This window comes from Lissotriton vulgaris, chromosome 2_1, assembly GCF_964263255.1.
Source record: "Lissotriton vulgaris chromosome 2_1, aLisVul1.2, whole genome shotgun sequence".
Taxonomy (NCBI): Eukaryota; Metazoa; Chordata; class Amphibia; order Caudata; family Salamandridae; genus Lissotriton; species Lissotriton vulgaris.
In genome coordinates, this window is record NC_141687.1 from 999,754,904 (window position 1) to 999,774,408 (window position 19,505).

Consider the following 19,505-nt stretch of genomic DNA (forward strand, 5'->3'; position numbering starts at 1 on the left):
CATCCTGAGGTGGCTCAGGAAAATCATCTGGATGCTGCCTGGTGACACACAGAAGTCTGTAGTCAACGCCCTAATCACCTCCTGTTTAGATCACGGAAATGTCCTTTACTTAGGGTCATCACAGGCTGTCATGAGACGCCTTCAGCTTGTGCAAAACGCCGCTGCAAGACTGCTTTGCAAGTGTCTTAGAATGGAACACATGTCAGGTCATCCCAGGGCACTGCACTGGCTAAGACTCGAAAACAGAGTTAAATTCAGACCCTTAAATTCATGCACAGAATCAAATGGGGCATTGCCCCAAAATACTTACAATCCCTGGTTCACACCTACACCCCTGCCCGCTGCCTGAGATCCTCATCTCAGGGCCTTTTCAGCGTGCCCAAAGTACGTCACGCCAGGATGGGGGGGGAAGGTCCTTTTCCCTGTTAGGTCCTAAGCTATGGCATTCCCTCCCTCAGAATTTACGCATGGAAACAAGCTTTGTTCATTTTCGCAGAGCCATAAAGACCTGGCTGTTTAATCAATAATTTGTCCCTGCTTTTCATCAGAGTAATGTGATCTGCTCAACTGCTTATTATCTTATCAGCACCAGGAAACCCTTTTTGGGTAGCTGTCGCGCTTTAAAAACTCAATAAATAAATAAAATAAAATAAACAGAGCACAGGAGATACAAAAAGGAAGAGAGGAACCCACGGGAAAATCTGGGGGACAGACGACTCATCGTCCTACGCGAACACCGATAGTGAAGAAACCCGAACCATTAGCTATTGTACCAAGTGCCCCTTTTATCCGACCCCCTTCTATGGGCCCTCAGTATTTCCAATGTGGAGGGATAGGACACATCGCTAGGTTCTCTCCCCAAAAGGAAGAACCAATGAAAATAGGGATGGCTCGAAACTACTATTGTTCATCTACAGAAAGGAAACCACCTCCCTACAGGTGCACGGTATCAGTAAACGGACATCCAGTAACTGTCTTAGCAGACACGGGGTGTTTGCATAGCTTGGTAAGTCCCCAGGACCTAGGTAACAAGGTGGGACCAATTGACGGGGTCGTTGCCATTAGGTGTGTTTATAGGGACACAAAACCCTACCCCACTGCTCAAGTCCATAAACAACATTCCCAGGATCCAGGAACCACGTTGACCGTAGGGTTAATACCACGATTACCTGAACAAGCCATACTAGGAAACGCTTATCCAAAGTTACCACAGCTATTACATGGTACTCGTTCCCCAGCAGATGAAAACAAAGAGTGGTTATCAACAGCTCCATTTGCTCAAGAGGCGGATAAAGAGTGGCAACCTCCCAAACCCAGAAAAAGCCGAAGACAAAGGAGAAATGAAAAGTGAAAGGAGCAGTTGGTATTTCCTATCATACCCGATGACAACCCTTGGGAAACAGACAGAGATTTCCAAGCAGTCCAACTAGAAGACCCCGTGTTACAAGAAGCTTGGAATAAGGCCCTTGATGGCGAAGATCCCCAACACGTAGGTCCTTACTTCTCTATAAATAATGGGTTATTGTACAGGAAAGGGAACCCTAATCAGAAAGCCCAATTGCTGATACCAGGTCCATTCAGGGAAAAAGGATTGTATCTAGCCCATAGTCACCTGTTAGGAGGTCATTTTGGAACCGAGAAGACTGAAAAACTGATTTTAGAAAAATTCTATAGGCCAGGAATATACCAGCAAGTTAAGCGATATTGTAGGGAATGTCCTGTATGCCAAAGACACAGCAGATACCAACCTCCCCGGGTGCCATTATGACCACTGCCTATTATCGATGAGCCGTTTCGCCGCATAGGTATGGACATAATAGGGCCTTTACTGCCATCACGAAGTGGGTGCAGATACATACTAGTCATAGAAGACTTTGCTACGCGGTTTCCTGAAGCCCTTCCCCCATGTCGTCCGGATACTAACAATATATACAAAGCTATGATTGGCGTTTTTTCAAGAGTAGGCTTCCCAAAAGAGATCCTAACCGATCAAGGAACACCTTTTGTATCCAGAATGATGAAGCAGGTTTGTGCTCAACTAGGGATTAAGCAGATCCAAACAGCTGCCTACCACCCACAAACAGATGGGTTGGTAGAACGGTATAACGCCACCATAAAAACCAAGCTAAAAAAAACTATTGGCTTTAGAATCAAGGAAATGGGTAGATGTTTTGCACTTGGCCTTGTTCGCGATTCAATGTAAGGAACAGAAAAGCACTGGGTAGTCCCCTTTTGAGTTATTGTACGGTCACAAGCCCTGCACCTTACTAGATATGGCCCAAGAGAGATGGGAAGCAGAGTCCAATAATACCAAACCTTTGACTGAGTATGTATCCAATTTGAGAGCCCATTTGAGCCAGATCCGGACCATTGTCCGTACCAACCTAGAAGACGCCCAGAATGCTCAAAAAGGACAGTATGACAAAGGGATTAAGGGAAGATCATTCCAAGTGGGAGATCTTGTATTGCTGATGATGGCATCTTCAGATCAGAAACGATTAGGACATTGGCAGGGTCCATATAAAGTCATGGAACAGGTAACTCCTGTAACATACCGCATTGAGACAGATCCCGCCAAGCACCTCACCCAGATATATCACATCAATTTGCAAAGAAAATGGGAGGGTCCTTTGCAGATGTCGGTAAACATTGTGGAGACACAGACACACCTGTTCCACCAATGTATTGATCCTGGGTTACCACCACTACTAAAAGAGGAGCTGTCACATGCACTACAACCCGTGGGCAATACCTTTTCAACATCTCCGGGTAGAACCACTCTTATCGAGCACGCTATAAAAACACCACCAGGGAAGCGGGTTCGGTTAAGACCATGTCGGATACCCGAAGCCCGCCATCAAACCATAAGGGAAGAGATACAAAAGATGTTGCAATTGGACATCATTGAACCATCTGTGAGTGAGTGGAGCTCACCCATTGTTCTCCTACCAAAACCAGACGGGTCAGTACGTTTTTATATTGACTTTCGCGAGGTCAATAAGATCTCAGAATTCGACACCTATCCCCTTTCCCCGGGTAGATGAAATGGTAGAGAGAATAGGTAGAGCACAATATATTAGTACCTTGGATTTGTGCAAAGGTTATTGGCAGGTGCCACTCAGGAGACAGGATAGAGAAAAAACGGCTTTCTCTACTCCCGATGGATTATATCAGTTCAAAGTGTTGCCTTTCGGCTTGCATGGGGCACCTGCAACATTTCAAAGGGCTATGAATGTGGTGTTAAAACCACATGAGAAATATGCAGGCGCCTATATTGACGACATAGTCATTTATAGTGATACCTGGGAGCAACATTTGTTACACCTCTCACAAGTTGTACAGACATTAGGAGTACACGGTCTAAAGATAAATACCGCCAAAAGGCACTTGGCTGCCCAGACAGTTCGATATCTGGGATACTTATTGGGGGAAGGAGTTATAAGACCCCAGACTTCAAAGCTAAAAGCTATCTCCCTATTACCCTTAGCTAGAACAAAGAAGGATCTACGGGCTTTCCTTTAGATTACTTGGTTATAATAGGCCACTTATCCCGAGATTTTCCCAACTGGCTGATCTACTTCAAAAAAACGTAAGAACCGAAGAAATCTTGAAATCGCCCTCCCCTCAGGTGGTACACTCCTTTGAAAAACTGAAAAGCTCATTGACCTCAGAGACGGTCCTGACCAGTCCCGATTATTCCCGTCCCTTTATACTCCAAACAGACGCCTCTGATCAGGGTTTCGGGCGATATTATATCAGGAAACATCCCAGGGAGAGAAACCAATGTCTATGTCTATGTATTTATTTTTATATAGCGCATAATTCACCAATAGGTCTCAGAGCGCTTGCGAGACAACTGGAGAGAAGGGAACCCAAAGGGGATTCATTACCGACTAAAGAGCCATGTTTTAAGGTTTTTGCGGAAAGTTTTAAGGTTGGGGTCCAGTCTGATGGTTAGTGGTAGTGTGTTCCAGGTGGTGGGGCCTATTTTGGAGAAGCTCCTGTCTCCGTTTCTCACGGTCCTGACCTTGGGGACCTTTAAAAGATGTTTAGTGGAAGAGCGCAGGGTTCTCCCGGGACAGTAACCTTGGAGTTTCTGCTGCAGGTATTTTGGTCCGTGTCCATTGATGGATTTATGCACCAGGCAACAGATTTTGAATGAAATACGTTTTCTTATGGGGAGCCAATGGAGCGCCTTCAGACAAGGGGCTGAAGGTGTGCGGGGTGGGAGGTCTAGAGTCAGCCTAGCCAATACTGTACATCAGTCGCAAGCTTTTTTCCCAGAGAGAAAAATTATACGACAATTGAGAAAGAGGCCTTAGCCATTAAATGGGCCATAGAATCCTTATGCTATTATTTAGAAGGAAGAGAATTCACCCTCTTTACAGATAATGCGCCCCTAGAATGGTTAGCTAGAAATAAGGGAAACAATGAAAGGATCCTGAGATGGCTCCTATCCCTACAGCCATATAGATTCCAGACTAAGCACAGAAAAGGGAGCAAACAGGGAAATGTTGATTACTTGTCCAGATTTCCCCAAAACCAAAGCCCTAGAAGAAGGACAGCAAGGGAAAGAGGATGTGAGGAAAAGTGGGATAATCAGGATGGACTTACTGAGACGTCATCCTGGGGAGAACGGCCACATCAAGTAACACCCGAAACCGGGACTTAATCAAACTACCACAACCATGCTCCTCTCGTGTCTGTCCACAGCAAAACGTCAGCATCACCAACGACCCGGAAACAACACATGAGGACGCTGGAAACACTCTTTTGGAACCAATGAAAGGAAGCATACAGCAAGAGGAGGAGTCGGAGATGGTTGTCGCGCTGGAAACAGGAAGCAAGTCGAGGAGAGAAGACGGACCCTGGGCGTGGAACTTCCAAGACGTGAAACCTGGAAAAGAAGATGCAGGACCCGAGAGAGAAGACGCGGGACCAGAGAGAGAAGACGCTGGACCCGAAGCCGAAACCGGAGACCCGGACAAGAGCTGTTGCGAAGATTGGTGGTGTCCGGAGGAGGCTGGGGAGCGGCGGCAACTCTGGAGATTTGCGGCGGAGCCGGTGAGTGATAACCGCTCAAGGGAAGGTGGGTTGTGGGAAGCGGGTGGTAGAACTGGGACAGGCTACGATTAAAGGGAGAGCGTTCTGCATATGCGGGGTTGTAGACTCTGCACGAATATCCCGGAAGCATTCTGACATTATCTTTGCTTCAGGTTATATATTCTTCATCAACTTTAAAGACCTGCACAAATCACAATTTCCCCAATTCCTTAGGCACTGAATAAATGCCCTTCCCTCACTATTCCTCCCCACCTCCCAGCAGGACTTACAGAAATCTATCTACACAACGGTGGGGTGACGGTTATTTCAACTTCTATTGGAACAATCCCTTATCTCACGGTTCCTCCTCTTCTTCTTCTCCTATGAGCTTTCGGGGAGAACACCCTTCCACCAAGCAAGAGGAGTCAGTCCAGCCTTCCGTGGGATCCCAGACCAGCTCAGATTCTCCACACTACACTTCGGATGAAGAACAGGAAAAATCACCTATAACTCCTGTCACTGCTCATATTGAAAATAACAATCATCCTTTACACCAAATAATAAGGCCTCCTCGCCTGTTTATCAAACCTGCCCTCCCACACTCATCTACTTAAGTTATCAAAAATCAGAATTTTGCAAGAAATAATTTGAATACTTTTTCTAGCATTTTCCCAGGTATAGTTAGGAAATACAGATTTTAATATAGGCTTGTTCAGGGAAAATTCTAGCAAAGCCTACACAGTGTAATAGCTTTTGTATTTTTTTCGCAGTGAGAGTACACTAAATCCAATATGTAGGGTGCCCAATTTTGATGCCTTAAAACTCTCCCCTGGGGGATTACAAGGCACACTTTAGAGGTGACTTATGAAGATATACAAATAGGCTTGTCTTACATGGGAAATGAAATTTCTCTTCACATGGGTTGGCGCAGAACATTTAAAACTTTAGCCCAGCAAGGGCACAATGATGCTGTCTACTGACATATAGTTTTGTCAAATATATGTGAGGTGAAAATACGCACTATCACTGACATACCACATTTAAACATCCCTATCATAGATGCATTTTAGCCAGCTTTACAGTGGACTTATAGGGAAGTTAAGTAGGCAAAACAGAAAGTTCCACTGTACAGAAAAGGGTCTAAGTGGAAGCACTGGGGATTTACTGCTGTTTAGCAGGGTAAAGAGCACGGACTCATGAAGCCAGAAAAATCAGACAGAACAAAATGAGGGGTCCGTAGCAAAAGTGGTGTCATTTCTTACCAAGTCACAAAGTCTAACATCAGTGATAAGGATGGCACACCTGAAATTATATTTGTGCTGTGATAAGTGATAGCCGAAAGTATCCTGTGACTTTTAATGCATTACAACATGTTGAATTATATTGAACCAATACAATGAAGACCTGCTGAAGGGCATGATATCTTACATTCAATTCTAATTTCAGCACTTGCAGTTAAAAGACTCTAAGACTGCATATTATGATGATGGACACAAACATGAATGATCAGTCATCTATCCGAGATCTAACATTGGCATGCACATAACAAGAGACCATCAAATGAACAGTGTTAATGTTGTCCAAAGCGTCCCCAAAATATGCAGGTTAGAGATTTGTTGAAACATTGAATTCCCATTTCTTAAATAATGACATTTTTGTTTTTTTAGAACCTAAGAGTTAAGTGTCATGAAAGAGTGGTTTTAGAATTGATAGTAACAATGGATGGATTAACAGATAGGTGGATGGATGAATGGTTGGATGGACTGGCCATACGTATTATACTATAAAGGGTTATTCGGGCTCAATGTGCATTTACAAAAAAGCTGGTGTTTCTTCAATTCATTTCGTCAGTAATCTGGAGGAGGAGCAAGACTGACAACTCCTATTGACAAAAGGAATCTGAATGATCATTTAGAGGTTTCCAGATGAGGAGCATAACCAAAAAAATACAGATGTCTCGTCCGCCTACTTCTCAGTGCTGTTGACCATTTGGAGGTGTTGGAAATGCAGGACTTCTTCTGATGTAGTCACAGTAGGCTCTGCCAGCAAAAACCCTTCACCTAAGAGTCAATCAGATATAGGGTGGGAGTGACTGTCACCCCAGTCTATTTGGGTAAGGGCTATCTTCATTGGATTTCCCTGCATAAGTTTGCCATCTGATGCTTTTTAGTACCAACATCACTGGAACTGCTCTGCGAGTGGGAGTTTGTTTCAGGAAAACAAAAACAGAATGCCGAGAGTGTGAAAAATATAAGGCTGCTCTGCCTTCAGTGCATCTGTGAGAGGCACTGAAGGCAGAAAGATCTCCGACAGGCAGATGGGGAACCCACAGTATGAAGGTGGTCCTCGCCTCCAGGGGCTACCAGCCCAACCATAAATGAGACCTTTCCTTTGAAGAAAAGATGCAGAAGAGCTCTGCGAAACTGATTTGTATTTCAGAACCTTATATACAGAAACAACATCAAACAATGTGATTGACAGTCTGTTACACGGCACCGAATACTGCTTTTCCTCGTTAGATGTTTACATCATTAACACAGGATATGTGCCGTCATAGCAGCTATGCCGTCATTACTTACTTGGATCACTTGCATACTCCTTCCAGTTAAATGTTCTCACTGTTCTATTGTAAATTGTTCCATTTGCCTCCATTGTAGCATTAAAGTAGGACGTCACGTTTGTTTCATAGGCGTCATCGCCCGGAGGCCACTGTAGACATTTATTTCTCAAGTTGCCCATAAACAGCTGCAGTCCTATTAGGGCAAATACACTGAGACAAAACACAGTCAGAATCATGACATCCGAGAGCTTCTTCACTGACTGAATCAAGGCCCCCACGATAGTCTTCAAACCTAAAGAGAGAACGGACATTTAGGTTTTCCGAAAGGAAGTGAGTTAGAAAGGTAAAAAACTAAAATGTTTGCTCCAAAATACCATGCAGCAGCATCACTGATTCAGTTCATGTAAATAAAAATTAAAAAAAAGTTCAAAAAGCCCAAGACAGCTTCTGAAAATAAACGGCATACACTCCACAAAGCAATTTTAAAAGAAAAGGCAAGCAATTGGTTCATTCAATCGGGACATGACCACCATAGGAAAAAGTCGTCGCGTTCACATTGCACTATTGCGGATTGCCCATGCTCTGCTCTCTATCGTTTGTTCTATTAGTAGTGTGCAACTTGCTGTTTAGGGCCCAAAAATGCATTGCAATATGTTATGTTTTTTTTGACATACCTCTTGTTTCTTATTTTTCTTTTTTTTCAAATTGACTCTAAATGTAATTTTCAATCCCATGCTGTTATCTGTAGTCATCCTCTTAAATGGTGAACAAAATCAGGTATCAACAAAAGTATGCTAGACGCTATTTCGATGACGTCATAAATTGAGTGCCAAGTGACTGCAGGCTACATAAAGGCATATGTTATTCTGACGTGCCTCGTTTGCTTGCAGACTGCGTCACTGGCCTTGCTGGTATGATTTTTAGCACTAGTTAATCCCAAAAGGTAATAAGCTTTGTATGTAGAGAGTGCAAAAACGCAGACTTAACATCCAAAGCTGCAGCCATAAGAGAGGATGACAATAATAGTATTTCATGCAAGCATTAGGTAATTTTTCTAGGCCAGCTGGAAATACAACGGCTTGTATTTCTACGTCTGCGCTCATGTGTTAGTGGCCATTGTAAGCTTTCACGGGTCAGCTCAAAGGTTTAACCTGGCTCTCACCTGGAATGCCACATTTTGTTTTCAATGCTCGGAGAAAGAACCCCGAATGTTCTTGTCGATGTCACATTGCCCTGGTCCAAAACCTCTGCAAAAATATTGTGTATGTAACAGACAGTTTCACTCACAAACACAATGCCAGGAGGACACAAGAAAACAGTTGGACGTAGACATGTATTTAACACCTCCCACCAACCACTACTTCTTACCTGGAATCACAGAAATAGTTTTCAAAGCTCTTAACACTCTGAAAGTTCGAAGAGCTGAAACATTGCCTAGGTTTACAAATTCTGTTACATACCTGTAGAATTAAATCACAATTGTTCAGAATTATCACACAGACATTAATTAACTTTATCTTTGTCGACTTGGTATCAAGATGAATTGGTTATGTTCACAAATCAGTTTATTAGTAACAGTCACTAAGAACTATAATCAGCAAGGAACAGTTTCTATTAACACACCTTAAAAACATTCATAGCAACTCATATACTTAACCTTTTTTTTAATTGATTAATTAATGCTGAATTTACTCACAAAGCACCAGTTTAGGGGGCATATTTACTAATCTTTCACGCAACACAGGCCAGCAAACAGTTACTGCGTTGAATTGTGTAAAGAGAAATAGCACAAATGCTCCATATTTACTAAGATATGGAGCATTTGTGCTCTCTCCTTGCATTAGTGCACTGTGTGCTGCCTATCGCCAATGCAGGCACCCTTGCAATGTAGTGAAAGAGTGCCTGCATTACAGGCAGGAATGTTTTTATGCTGGAAGGTGCTCTCTCTACTTGCGCTGGTGCATTGTGTGCTGCCTATCGCCAATGCAGGCACACTTACAATGTAGTGAAAGAGTGCCTGTATTACAGGCAGGAATGTTTTTGTGCTGGAAGGTGCTCTCTCCTTGCACAAGTGCATTGTGTGCTGCCTATCTCCAATGCAGGCACACTTGCAATGTAGTGAAAGATTGCCTGCATTACATTCAGGGATGTTTTTGTGCTGGAAGGTGCTCTCTCCTTGTGCTGGTGCATTGTGTGCTGCCAATTGCTAATGCAGGCACACTTGCAATGTAGTGAAAGAGTGCTTGCATTACAGGCAGGGATGTGTTTGTGCACCAGCGCAAGGAGAGAGCATCCTTAGAGGCATTTTCCTCTTTCTCTGTACTGCAGAATTCTGTGCATGTGGAAAGAGGAAATAACGAAGAGAAATAGAGCTGTTTCTCCTTGTTACGCCACACTGAGAAAGGTGTAGCATTTTGACACATTCCCAGGTTCACTAGTTCTAGTCATTTTGAGAACGCCCCAATATCCAGGGGTTGGTGCATGGGAAGACCCATGCTCCACCTATGGAACATCTCACAGCTTGAAATGGAACGTAAAGCAGCACAAGCCGCTGGGTTGCGTTACATTTCTTTACAAAGTCACACAAGGAAGCCGCAAATAGCCCTCTGTGTGGTTTGTAAATATTAATTAAGCTTTAGCGTTCTCCTTGCGTAGCTTTGCACAAAGTAAAAACAATACAAAGTCCTGATCAATATGGCTCTAAATCATTACATGTCTGATGACCTGTTGAGTGCACATAATTTGTTTGTTTCTTCCTAATCTTGGAAAAACATAGGTGTGTTCATCCAGGGACAAATAAGAATGATGTATTTACGCATCATCCATCTTATTCATTCTTGTCCTTAATCAATTATAGTGTGGCTACTTGTCAGACACCCTGATGCTTTCATCTACCTAAATGTTCATTGCTCGATTGTCCAATAGGAGTCGCCCTGCTGTTCTAGTTGCATCTGAGTAAGCTTCTTTAATCATATTCATTACTGTTTTAGTTGCTGTTCCACATGTTGAAGTTGACAGATCTGTATGTATGCTATGTTATCACAGTACTACTCTGTGGTGGACAAAATGTCTTGTTGGCCTTCTTGTGATGGACGGCCATAAAATCAACTGAACTGCTACATGTGTAAAGGAGCACACATCTTCTCAAGAGGTGCCCAAATGGACACAAAGTGCTCAACCGCAGGTATGTGATCATCTGAGATGCACTGTCCAAGAGGTATACTTGAGCCAAGTGATACACCATGCTAAAGCAGATGCACCTCTTTGTCAATGACATCTTGCAAAAGCAGGTATACTCGGCTTGAGACATAAAGTCGCTCAGGCTTCAATAGGCCGCAGAGCACAATGTACAGCGGCTGACCATGCTTGAGAGACACCAGAGGTAAACACTGCCTTCCTTTAGTTGATGACCCAAGTGTATGTGGAAAAGCTCAGGAATAGTGGGAACCCATTTCCTGGAGTCCTGTACTGCAAAAGTCACACAAATGATGGACTGACTGCGGAGCAAATCAAACATTCACCCCCAGTCAAAAGATCTGGGGTAAATCCCTCATTCTTCTGCTCATCATGCCGCCCTAGTTTAGACCCAGACATATGCAAATCTGTCTTGACCCTGATCCTCATGGGACCTGTCCAGTCCGAACTGCCAAGCCAGATCCTCCCTGGACCAGAAACTAGCATCCTGGGACCAGTTTTGGGGATCACCCAGCCAGGCTAGCTTGAATCTAGTGGCACAGTGAGCCTGGGACCCAGGTCTGGGCATACCCGTGCACTTAAGGCAAGAGAGCAAAAGTCACACAAATGATGTATGGAATGCAGAACTGTTAGATCTGGCATCTTTGACATGGGTTTCCCCTCTATTCTTTGCCTTTGCCTCCTGTGTTTTTGGTGTGTGTTGGACTTTGTTTTGCTGGTCTAGATGCTTTGGGGACTTTGCCACTGCTGTTCAGTGTCAAAGTGCAAGTGCTCACTTTGTAAATTATTGTTATGTATTGGTGATTGCATGATTGGCATATTTGATTTACTAATCAGTCCCTAGTACAGTGCACTGTGTGTGACCAGGGCCTGTACATTTAATGCTTCTAGTGGGCTGCAGCACTGATTGTGCAACCCACATAAGCAGCCTGTAAATGTAACTCAGGCCTGCCATTGCAGAACCTGTGTGCAGTCCAGAACTGTCATGTAGACCTGGCAAGTGCATAGACCTGGCAAGTGCACACAATTCCCAGGCCCTAACCTTCCCTTTTCTTACATGTTAGTCACTCCTAAGGAAGACCCAAGGTACCCCTGTGGGAAGGGTGTAGTATTTGTGAAAGGTAGGACATGTCCTGATGTGTGTGGCATGTCCTAAAAGTGAAATACTGCCAATTTCGTTTTTCAATACTGCAAGGCTATCTGTTCCCATAGGATAGAATGGGGAGTTTGCTTATAACATCTTATAAACATAACTATCTCTGGGAACAAGATAGGAAAAGAAGGTTGAGTATGCCTGAACTCAGAATGTTAAAATACATCTTTTAGTGAGGGTGATTTTTACATTCTGTGTTTGAAAATACCACTTTTAGAAAGTAGGTATTTTCTTGCTTAGCCATCCAGTGTGCCTCTGCTAGCAAGTATATTGACTGGTTGGCTTTGGAGCGACGGGGGCTGGGGGTGTGCAGTGGCTCCAGAGAGTCTAGATGAGTCAGGGCTAGGCTGAATGGAACTGGGCTGCATTTAGAGTAGTAGGGGGGGGGGGGATTTCCTTTCACCTGAATGGGCCTGGTCTTCCTTCCACAATGCTGTTGTCACCTGCTGCCAGGAAGCTGCACCAAAGAGGACAGAACTGGTTTTTGCTGGGCAAAGAGCTTCTCTGCACTAGAGAACAAAATATTTACTGTATAAAAAGAGGGGCCCAGAACCCAGACTTTTAGATCACTTCTTGGAATCGAGAGGAACCTCTGCCAAGGAGAAGAGCTGCAGAAACTGAGGAGGAATACTGCCCCAGTGTTGTTTGCTGTCTGGAGTTTGCCTGCAGTGGCTACTTTCTGCCAAGGAAAGGGAAAAGGATTTTGCTGTTTGCTGTGTCCCCTGCTTAAGGAAGATCTCTAAGGGATTACAACTGAGCGTGCCTCCTGTTCTGAAGTCTCAGGGGCACACAAACTTTACCACCACCTCTCCTGAACTTCCTTGCTGGGAGTTCTGACCTGTTAAAGAGGTTCCTGCTGTTGATTTGGACCTCTGGAGGCTGTTTGCAGCTGAGAGCTGGAAAAGTAACGCATCTTTGAGAACCGTGATGCATCCGTACCTGTTTCTGACGCATTGCAAAATAAATCACTGCAGCGCCTGCTTGCCGCATCGAGTGCATCGGTCTCTGAAGTCCGAGATCACCGCACTGATTCTGAAGCAAGACCTGCTGTGCGGCTGCAAGAACCCACGCATTGTCCTGGATTGTCGCATTGCATTGAGGCACCAAGTCTGTCGCATCATTTGGAGACGCAGTAAGAAACCGAATCATCACCTACCCACGCAATAAGAAACCAACGCATCACCTCCTTTGCGATAAGGAACCGACACATCACTTCCCCTGCGCAGCAGTAAGGAACCGACGCATCACCTCCCCCGGAGCAAGGAACCGACGCATCACCTTCCCTGAGTGTAAGGCACCAACACATAACATTCCCCGCGGCCCTTGTTTGTTTGATCGTGCGACTCATCCAATGCACTTTGTGTAAAAAATGTTGCATTTGCAATTTGAATTGAACTGAACTATTTCTACCATTTGAAAGTCATATTTGTATTACTGTATTGTGGATTATTGTCGTTGTGGTCTTATTTGGTTTAAATAAAGATTACTTATTTTTTTAAACTGGTGTGGTGTCCATTTGTAGTGTTTTCACTGTATTACTGTATGTGTTCACAAATGCTTTACACACTGCCTCTGAGATAAGCCTGTCTGCTCGTGCCAAGCTACCAAGGGGGTGAGCAGGGGGTATTTTAAAAGTGTATCCCCCTTACCCTGACTTGGAAGAAAGGTCCCTATTTGGACAAAGGTACCTACCTCTGCCAACTAGAGACCCCCATTCTTAACAGGAACAAATCAAACATTGATCCCAGTCAAGAAATCTGGGTTAAACACATCTGTATTTTGCCTACAGTTAGCACCCAGCCCCTTGAGTTTCAACCTGCTCAAGCAGACTCACAACTTGGTGCATGTCTAAGCTAAGTGAGGGGGTGGTGGGTACTGTTCATTCCCCACAAGCATAACTCCACTGCTACCTTTATTGATGTTATGACCCATTTCAAGACCTAACACTTTTTAGGAGCAGACCAAGAAACCAGGCGGAAGTGGGAGCACTGCTTCCATACACACTGCACAAGCAGGATCACCTACAGCCCCGAGCAGTCATCCAGCTCAGGGGAGCACTTGATTTAATACACCTGAAGGTGTTACACAAAACACGAGACCAACGTGACGTGGGTTAATGTTTCAGGGATTAAGTATCCTTCATGAGGTCAAGATGACAGATTCACCTCGGGATTAAAGTGCAGGCCTTGCACATCAGCCCTTATTTTGGTCCGCCTTCTGTGGTTATGCCAGGGCTCCTTCCATAGTAGGGTTTGAATACTAGCAATTCCCTTATGTTGCCACATTTCTGCAGATCTACATACTGGTGCTGAATGTAATGGTAAGCAACAGTTCCAGGGTTGGAATGCCCTTTTGAGTCTGTGCAAACCTAGTAACTTGCATGTTTTAAGGGTTTTCACCAACTCTTCTCTAATCTTTTCCCATACTGAGAAAGGTTGGAAATGTACTCCTGACAATGGCAGACATAAAAGTTCTTCCAGGGTTGGAAAAAAAGTAGTTGGAGGGAAAGGGAACTTGCAAACACTCAGATACATTTGCTCATGCTAAAATGCAGTTCACAAATATTTTCTAGGAGTACTATTTCTTGGCCTACTTCTGTAAAGTCTTGTGAATTCACACAAATCTGCACTTAATGCAAGGACATAAGTGCATTTTTGAGACATTTTTTAATAATTGGGCCCCTATTTAGGTCTGGTGTTAACCATGACCTTTTGTGTTCATTAAAATTCTGTCTCTCTCTGCCAGCTTCACAGTGAGTGACAGTTTATGTTCTTTCACAAGGAGCATAATCGACACACAGTCGTTTTGTACGGTGCCATTAACTGCTGTGGCTATGTGTGCTTTTTGAGGCCAAAACAATTTTTGCTTTTGCCAATGTTTGTTACAATGAGGGCCCGGAAGCTCCCACACCAATAAGGTCATACAAAAGCCATGCCAAAACAAGTCATGCATTGACAAAAGCAAAAGGCTGACCAACAATTTCAGACCCATTGGCTTTAATAATGCTAGTTTATTTTCATGTTTCCCATAATCTTATTAAAACTGGTTACACTAATTTTCCATTATGAATATTTTTGGGAAATACTAGCATACATTAACACATTTTACTAAATGATGCTGCAAAAAAGGTACATAAAATGCTACAGTAGTTTAGCACATTCCATTTTGAAAGCAAAGAATCATCAATCTTGCTTTCAAGTTTCTGCATATATTTGCATCAAATCAGAGAGCATTCTGGGATCAGTTTACATAGGCTCATATTGCTAAACATTGAAAACGTGTGTACACATTTTTATACTGGAACCACTGTCAGTAGTACAGTCTGAGCTTACAACATGTACTTAGCTCGCTCACCCTAATAATAAAAGTTTTGCATTAATGAACCTTAAATACAAGTTTGAACAGCATTAGCATAAGGACACAAATATTACCTTAACTGCAGGCAATGCCTTTTCCCTGATCCATAATGTGGTACTGTAAACTGGCAGTCAAGGGGTTTGTGATGTAGGGGGTTGGGCCTACTTGTCCCAAGCATAAAATACACATGAAAACTTGACCTGGATGTCGGGCTATAGTAATTCCACAACCCTGATAAGAGGCATTTGGGAAAGGCTTGCCCGTCCCCGCAACCTGTGCGTTGAAGGCAGCAGGGTGTGGGATCTCTAGAGACATGACTTGTCACTCTGTGCATATATTTTATTGGCACACAGTAATCTGTCATGTTTCTTAAAGGGTGAAGCTATGACGCTGCTTCCCCCTCATTCACAGCACCAGTGACAGCAATGTGCATGAGAAGCAATGTGCATGAGGGGAGTTGGAAATAATCTTTATCTAGGGTTTTTACTATTCCCACGGGCCTAATCTCACCTGCTTGGATCCCTTTGGGCTGCCTCTAATCGTCGGGCATGCCTGCTCTCACCGCTGTATGTGCCCTTACAGGACATGATTCCAGCACTATGGAAGGTGGTGCCCATCACAGATAAGATGTTTCTACACTACAACCTAAGCAGAATGGTTTGTGTGGACCACATTAGTTGGCTTACAAATAGTTGCACTTTTCATGTTTTTTAAAATTCGTATTAATGTTCTGGAACTTTGAATTTATTGCTGAGCTCTTTTATATCTCGGGGTTGGTGAGAAATTAATTGACAGCATCTTTTTATTAAACCATGCATCCCGTGAACGCCACTCACCTCATAGTAATGTTTATTTAGTAACTTCAAGTGTGCGCTGATACTCACCTCATGAGTTTTCTGTCGCCCTGACCTACCTTGGAAGATTTGCCTGCTGGCGCAGGACATATACTATGAATTAACCCTCAAGCGTCTGCCTTTTGATGTTCTGGACACACGAAATTTGCATTACAGCAGATTGAACGCTGTTACGGATAGAACCCTCCTTCCTGCCGCCATTACCTGCTTGCGAGGGAGCCACGAGACACGCCCACCTCTGTTGGCCACGCCCCCTCACCAGGTATAAATAGTGCGCGCTGTCTACGAGTGCTGCATTGACAAAGAACCTCCTGAGGCGGAAAGCCGGGAGTTGTGATAACCAATTTTACTGCTTTTAACTCGCGTTATACTGTGTTTTTTAAAACTTGCTCTGATCCCCTGGCACTTACTTGAACCTTCCCCGAGCAGCAGATTGAACGCTGGTACGGGTAAAACTCTCCTTCCTGCCGCCATTACCTGCTTGCGAGGGAGCCACGAGACACGCCCACCTCTGTTGGCCACGCCCCCCCCCCCCCAGGTATAAATAGTGCGCGCTGACTACGAGCGCTGCATTGACAAAGAACCTCCTGAGGAGGAAAGCCGGGAGTTGTGATAACCAATTTTACTGCTTTTAACTCGCGTTATACTGTGTTTTTTAAAACTTGCTCTGATCCCCTGGCACTTACTTGAACCTTCCCCGAGCAGCAGATTGAACGCTGTTACGGGTAGAACCCTCCTTCCTGCCGCCATTGCTTGCTTGCGAGGGAGCCACGAGACACGCCCACCTCTGTTGGCCACGCCCCCTTCCAACGCTCAGACCATTTACCATAAATTATGTGTCTCTGCCGGAAGCGCAGCGGACGAGCGCTGCGGGCGCGACGATGGCGCACCGAAGGCACGCTTAAGGCAAGCTCGTCTGCGCTCATCCGCGCTAGGCAGAGCTCAGAGACAGACACTATAGATAACATCATTTACCCCACGCGCAGTTACTCAAGGGATGCACTACTACACCTTAATAAAGAGTTAAAGGGCCCCTGTTTACACTCCGTACCCGGTGAACACCCCCTCAACCGATGCTCCCACTGCCCGTATAAATTCACACCCACCGTGCCTGAAAACCCATCCCCCATCCCAATGCACATGGTTCTGATCAACTGTAGATCCCTTCCCAAGCACTCATTAGAAATCTACCAATTGCTGGAAAACGATGAGCTTGACGCTTTCTTCCTAACGGAAACCTGGCTTGGTCCGGACTCAGATCCCGACATTGTAAACTCCCTACCCCCGGGCTTCCTAATCCACCACATGGACCGCTCCAAAGGGAAAGGTGGGGGTGTCGCCATAATCTACAAAGACCATCTTTCCTGCCGACTGCAAGGCAGTCCTCTCCTAGACTGTGAAAATGTCTTGTTTTCAATTCAAGTGTCCCCATGTAGATCCATGTCGGGTCTTCTCATCTACCGCCCTCCAGGACCCCTAGGCCATTTTTGTGAATCTCTTATGGAACACACATATACACTAGCCGCCACGCATTCCACCTGTATGATCCTAGGTGATGTGAACATCCACCTGGATAAAAAGGAAGCCAAACCAGCCGCTGACCTAATAGCAGACCTCGAAACCCTCCAACTAAAGCTACTAAATCGCCTACCCACTCACTCAATGGGCCATTTGCTGGACCCGATATTCTCCAATATTAACGATCTTACTGTCCTGGACCCTATCCCAGTACCTTGGACTGACCATTTCTTAGTTCCACTAGAATGGCAGCTGACTCCCACTCCACGTCTCACAACCCTACCTAACAAGCCCACGCGCTCCTGGTCTAAACTAGATCCTGAAAAATGGAAATTCCATCTAGAGTGATCCCCCCTAAACTTGACGCCAACCCCATTCACGCGGACGCTGAGTTTTCGACCTGGATAGGAGACACATTGGATAAAACGCTTCCAAAAAAACCCTCCGGTAAACCCCGGGGTATAGCTACCTTCCCATGGTTCACCCAGGAAATGCGGCTTTTAAAGAAAGCATGCAAGAGATCAGAAAGAGAATGGAGAAAAAATGTTGACCCCACAAAAAAAATTGAATATAAAAAAATCCTTCTCAACTATAAACAAGCACTGGCGTTGCCAATAGGTTTCGCCTTTGGAAAGTTGGAGCTATTTGTTTTGTAAATGACATTTTATATTTATATATGGTTATTGATAATGCCAATAACGATATATAAATATAAAATGTCATTTACAAAACCAATAGCTCCAACTTTCCAAATGCGAAACCTATTGGCAACGCCAGTGCTTGTTTTTATGTGGAGTCTAATCCCTCTTTTTTATAATAAAATTTGATGTTTTTAAGTAATTTTTTCCTTGATGTTATATAGTGCAGTAATCTACTGACGTACTTTGAATTGCGTTTTGGCTTAGATGCATATTATGCTTTGAATTAATAACCACGTAGGTGGTAATAGTGGTATTGTATATTTGTAGTAGGGACTATTATTGCTTTGTAAAAAGTTTAGTTTCACACATACATCCTCGGGGCAGGTTATCTTCATGACAGTCCAAAACAATACTACACTTTCCCCATCCTAAAATGTTCTCCCCACTCACATCTGTCAACCATCCTATTTTTTTGACCCAAGAACATCGCATGCAGCGTACCGTACCCCAAGGGTCATTCCTCAGCCTCACCCTGCTCAATATCTACATGACCCAATCGCAGACATCATCAGATCACACGGACTCAAGATAATCTACGCTGACGACACTCAACTTCTGCAACGCCATGACTAAGGTAGCCTAATGGATGAGAGAGAGCTGCCTCAAACTAAACTCCAAACAAGAAAGAAGTACTGATCGTCTGGATTAACTGCTATGCATGGGACCGCAGCTAGTAGCCAGCAGAACTCGGACCAACACCAGGCTCTCACAGACCATGCATGCAACCTCTGCATCATCCTCAACAGCCAACTGACCATGAAACAACAAGTCAACTCAGACACCTCCTCCTGCTTCCACACTCTCCGCCGAATCTTCTGATGGATCCTAACCAACAACAGAAAGACCATCATGTACACCCTTGTCACCAGCCGCCTTGACTAAGGCAAGGCACTCTACACTGGCATTTCAATCCAGCTCCTCAAAAGACTCTAGACCATACAGAATACTGCAGCTAGACTCATACTGAACCTTCCCAAACGGACCAACATCACCCCTCATCCACTGGTTACCCACCCAGAAAAGATACCAGCTCAATATACTCAGGCTCGCATATAAAGCTCTACACAACCATGGACCATTCTACATCAACTACTCTTCTATCTTCCCACAAGACTACCTCACTC

At 44.4% G+C, this 19,505-nt stretch overlaps 1 protein-coding gene across 1 annotated transcript in view; it reads right to left on the bottom strand.

Moving 5' to 3' along the window:
- The window catches only part of LOC147731528 (sodium channel protein type 2 subunit alpha-like), a 951,803-nt gene that overhangs the window by 672,863 nt on the left and 259,435 nt on the right, over positions 1–19,505 (bottom strand). The window contains exons 6-7 of the mRNA XM_086956592.1: positions 8,972–9,063; positions 7,623–7,895 (exon numbers count right to left, since the gene is read on the bottom strand). Of these exons, the coding sequence (XP_086812718.1) occupies positions 7,623–7,895; positions 8,972–9,063 (365 nt within the window). The remainder of the gene's footprint in view (positions 1–7,622; positions 7,896–8,971; positions 9,064–19,505) is intronic.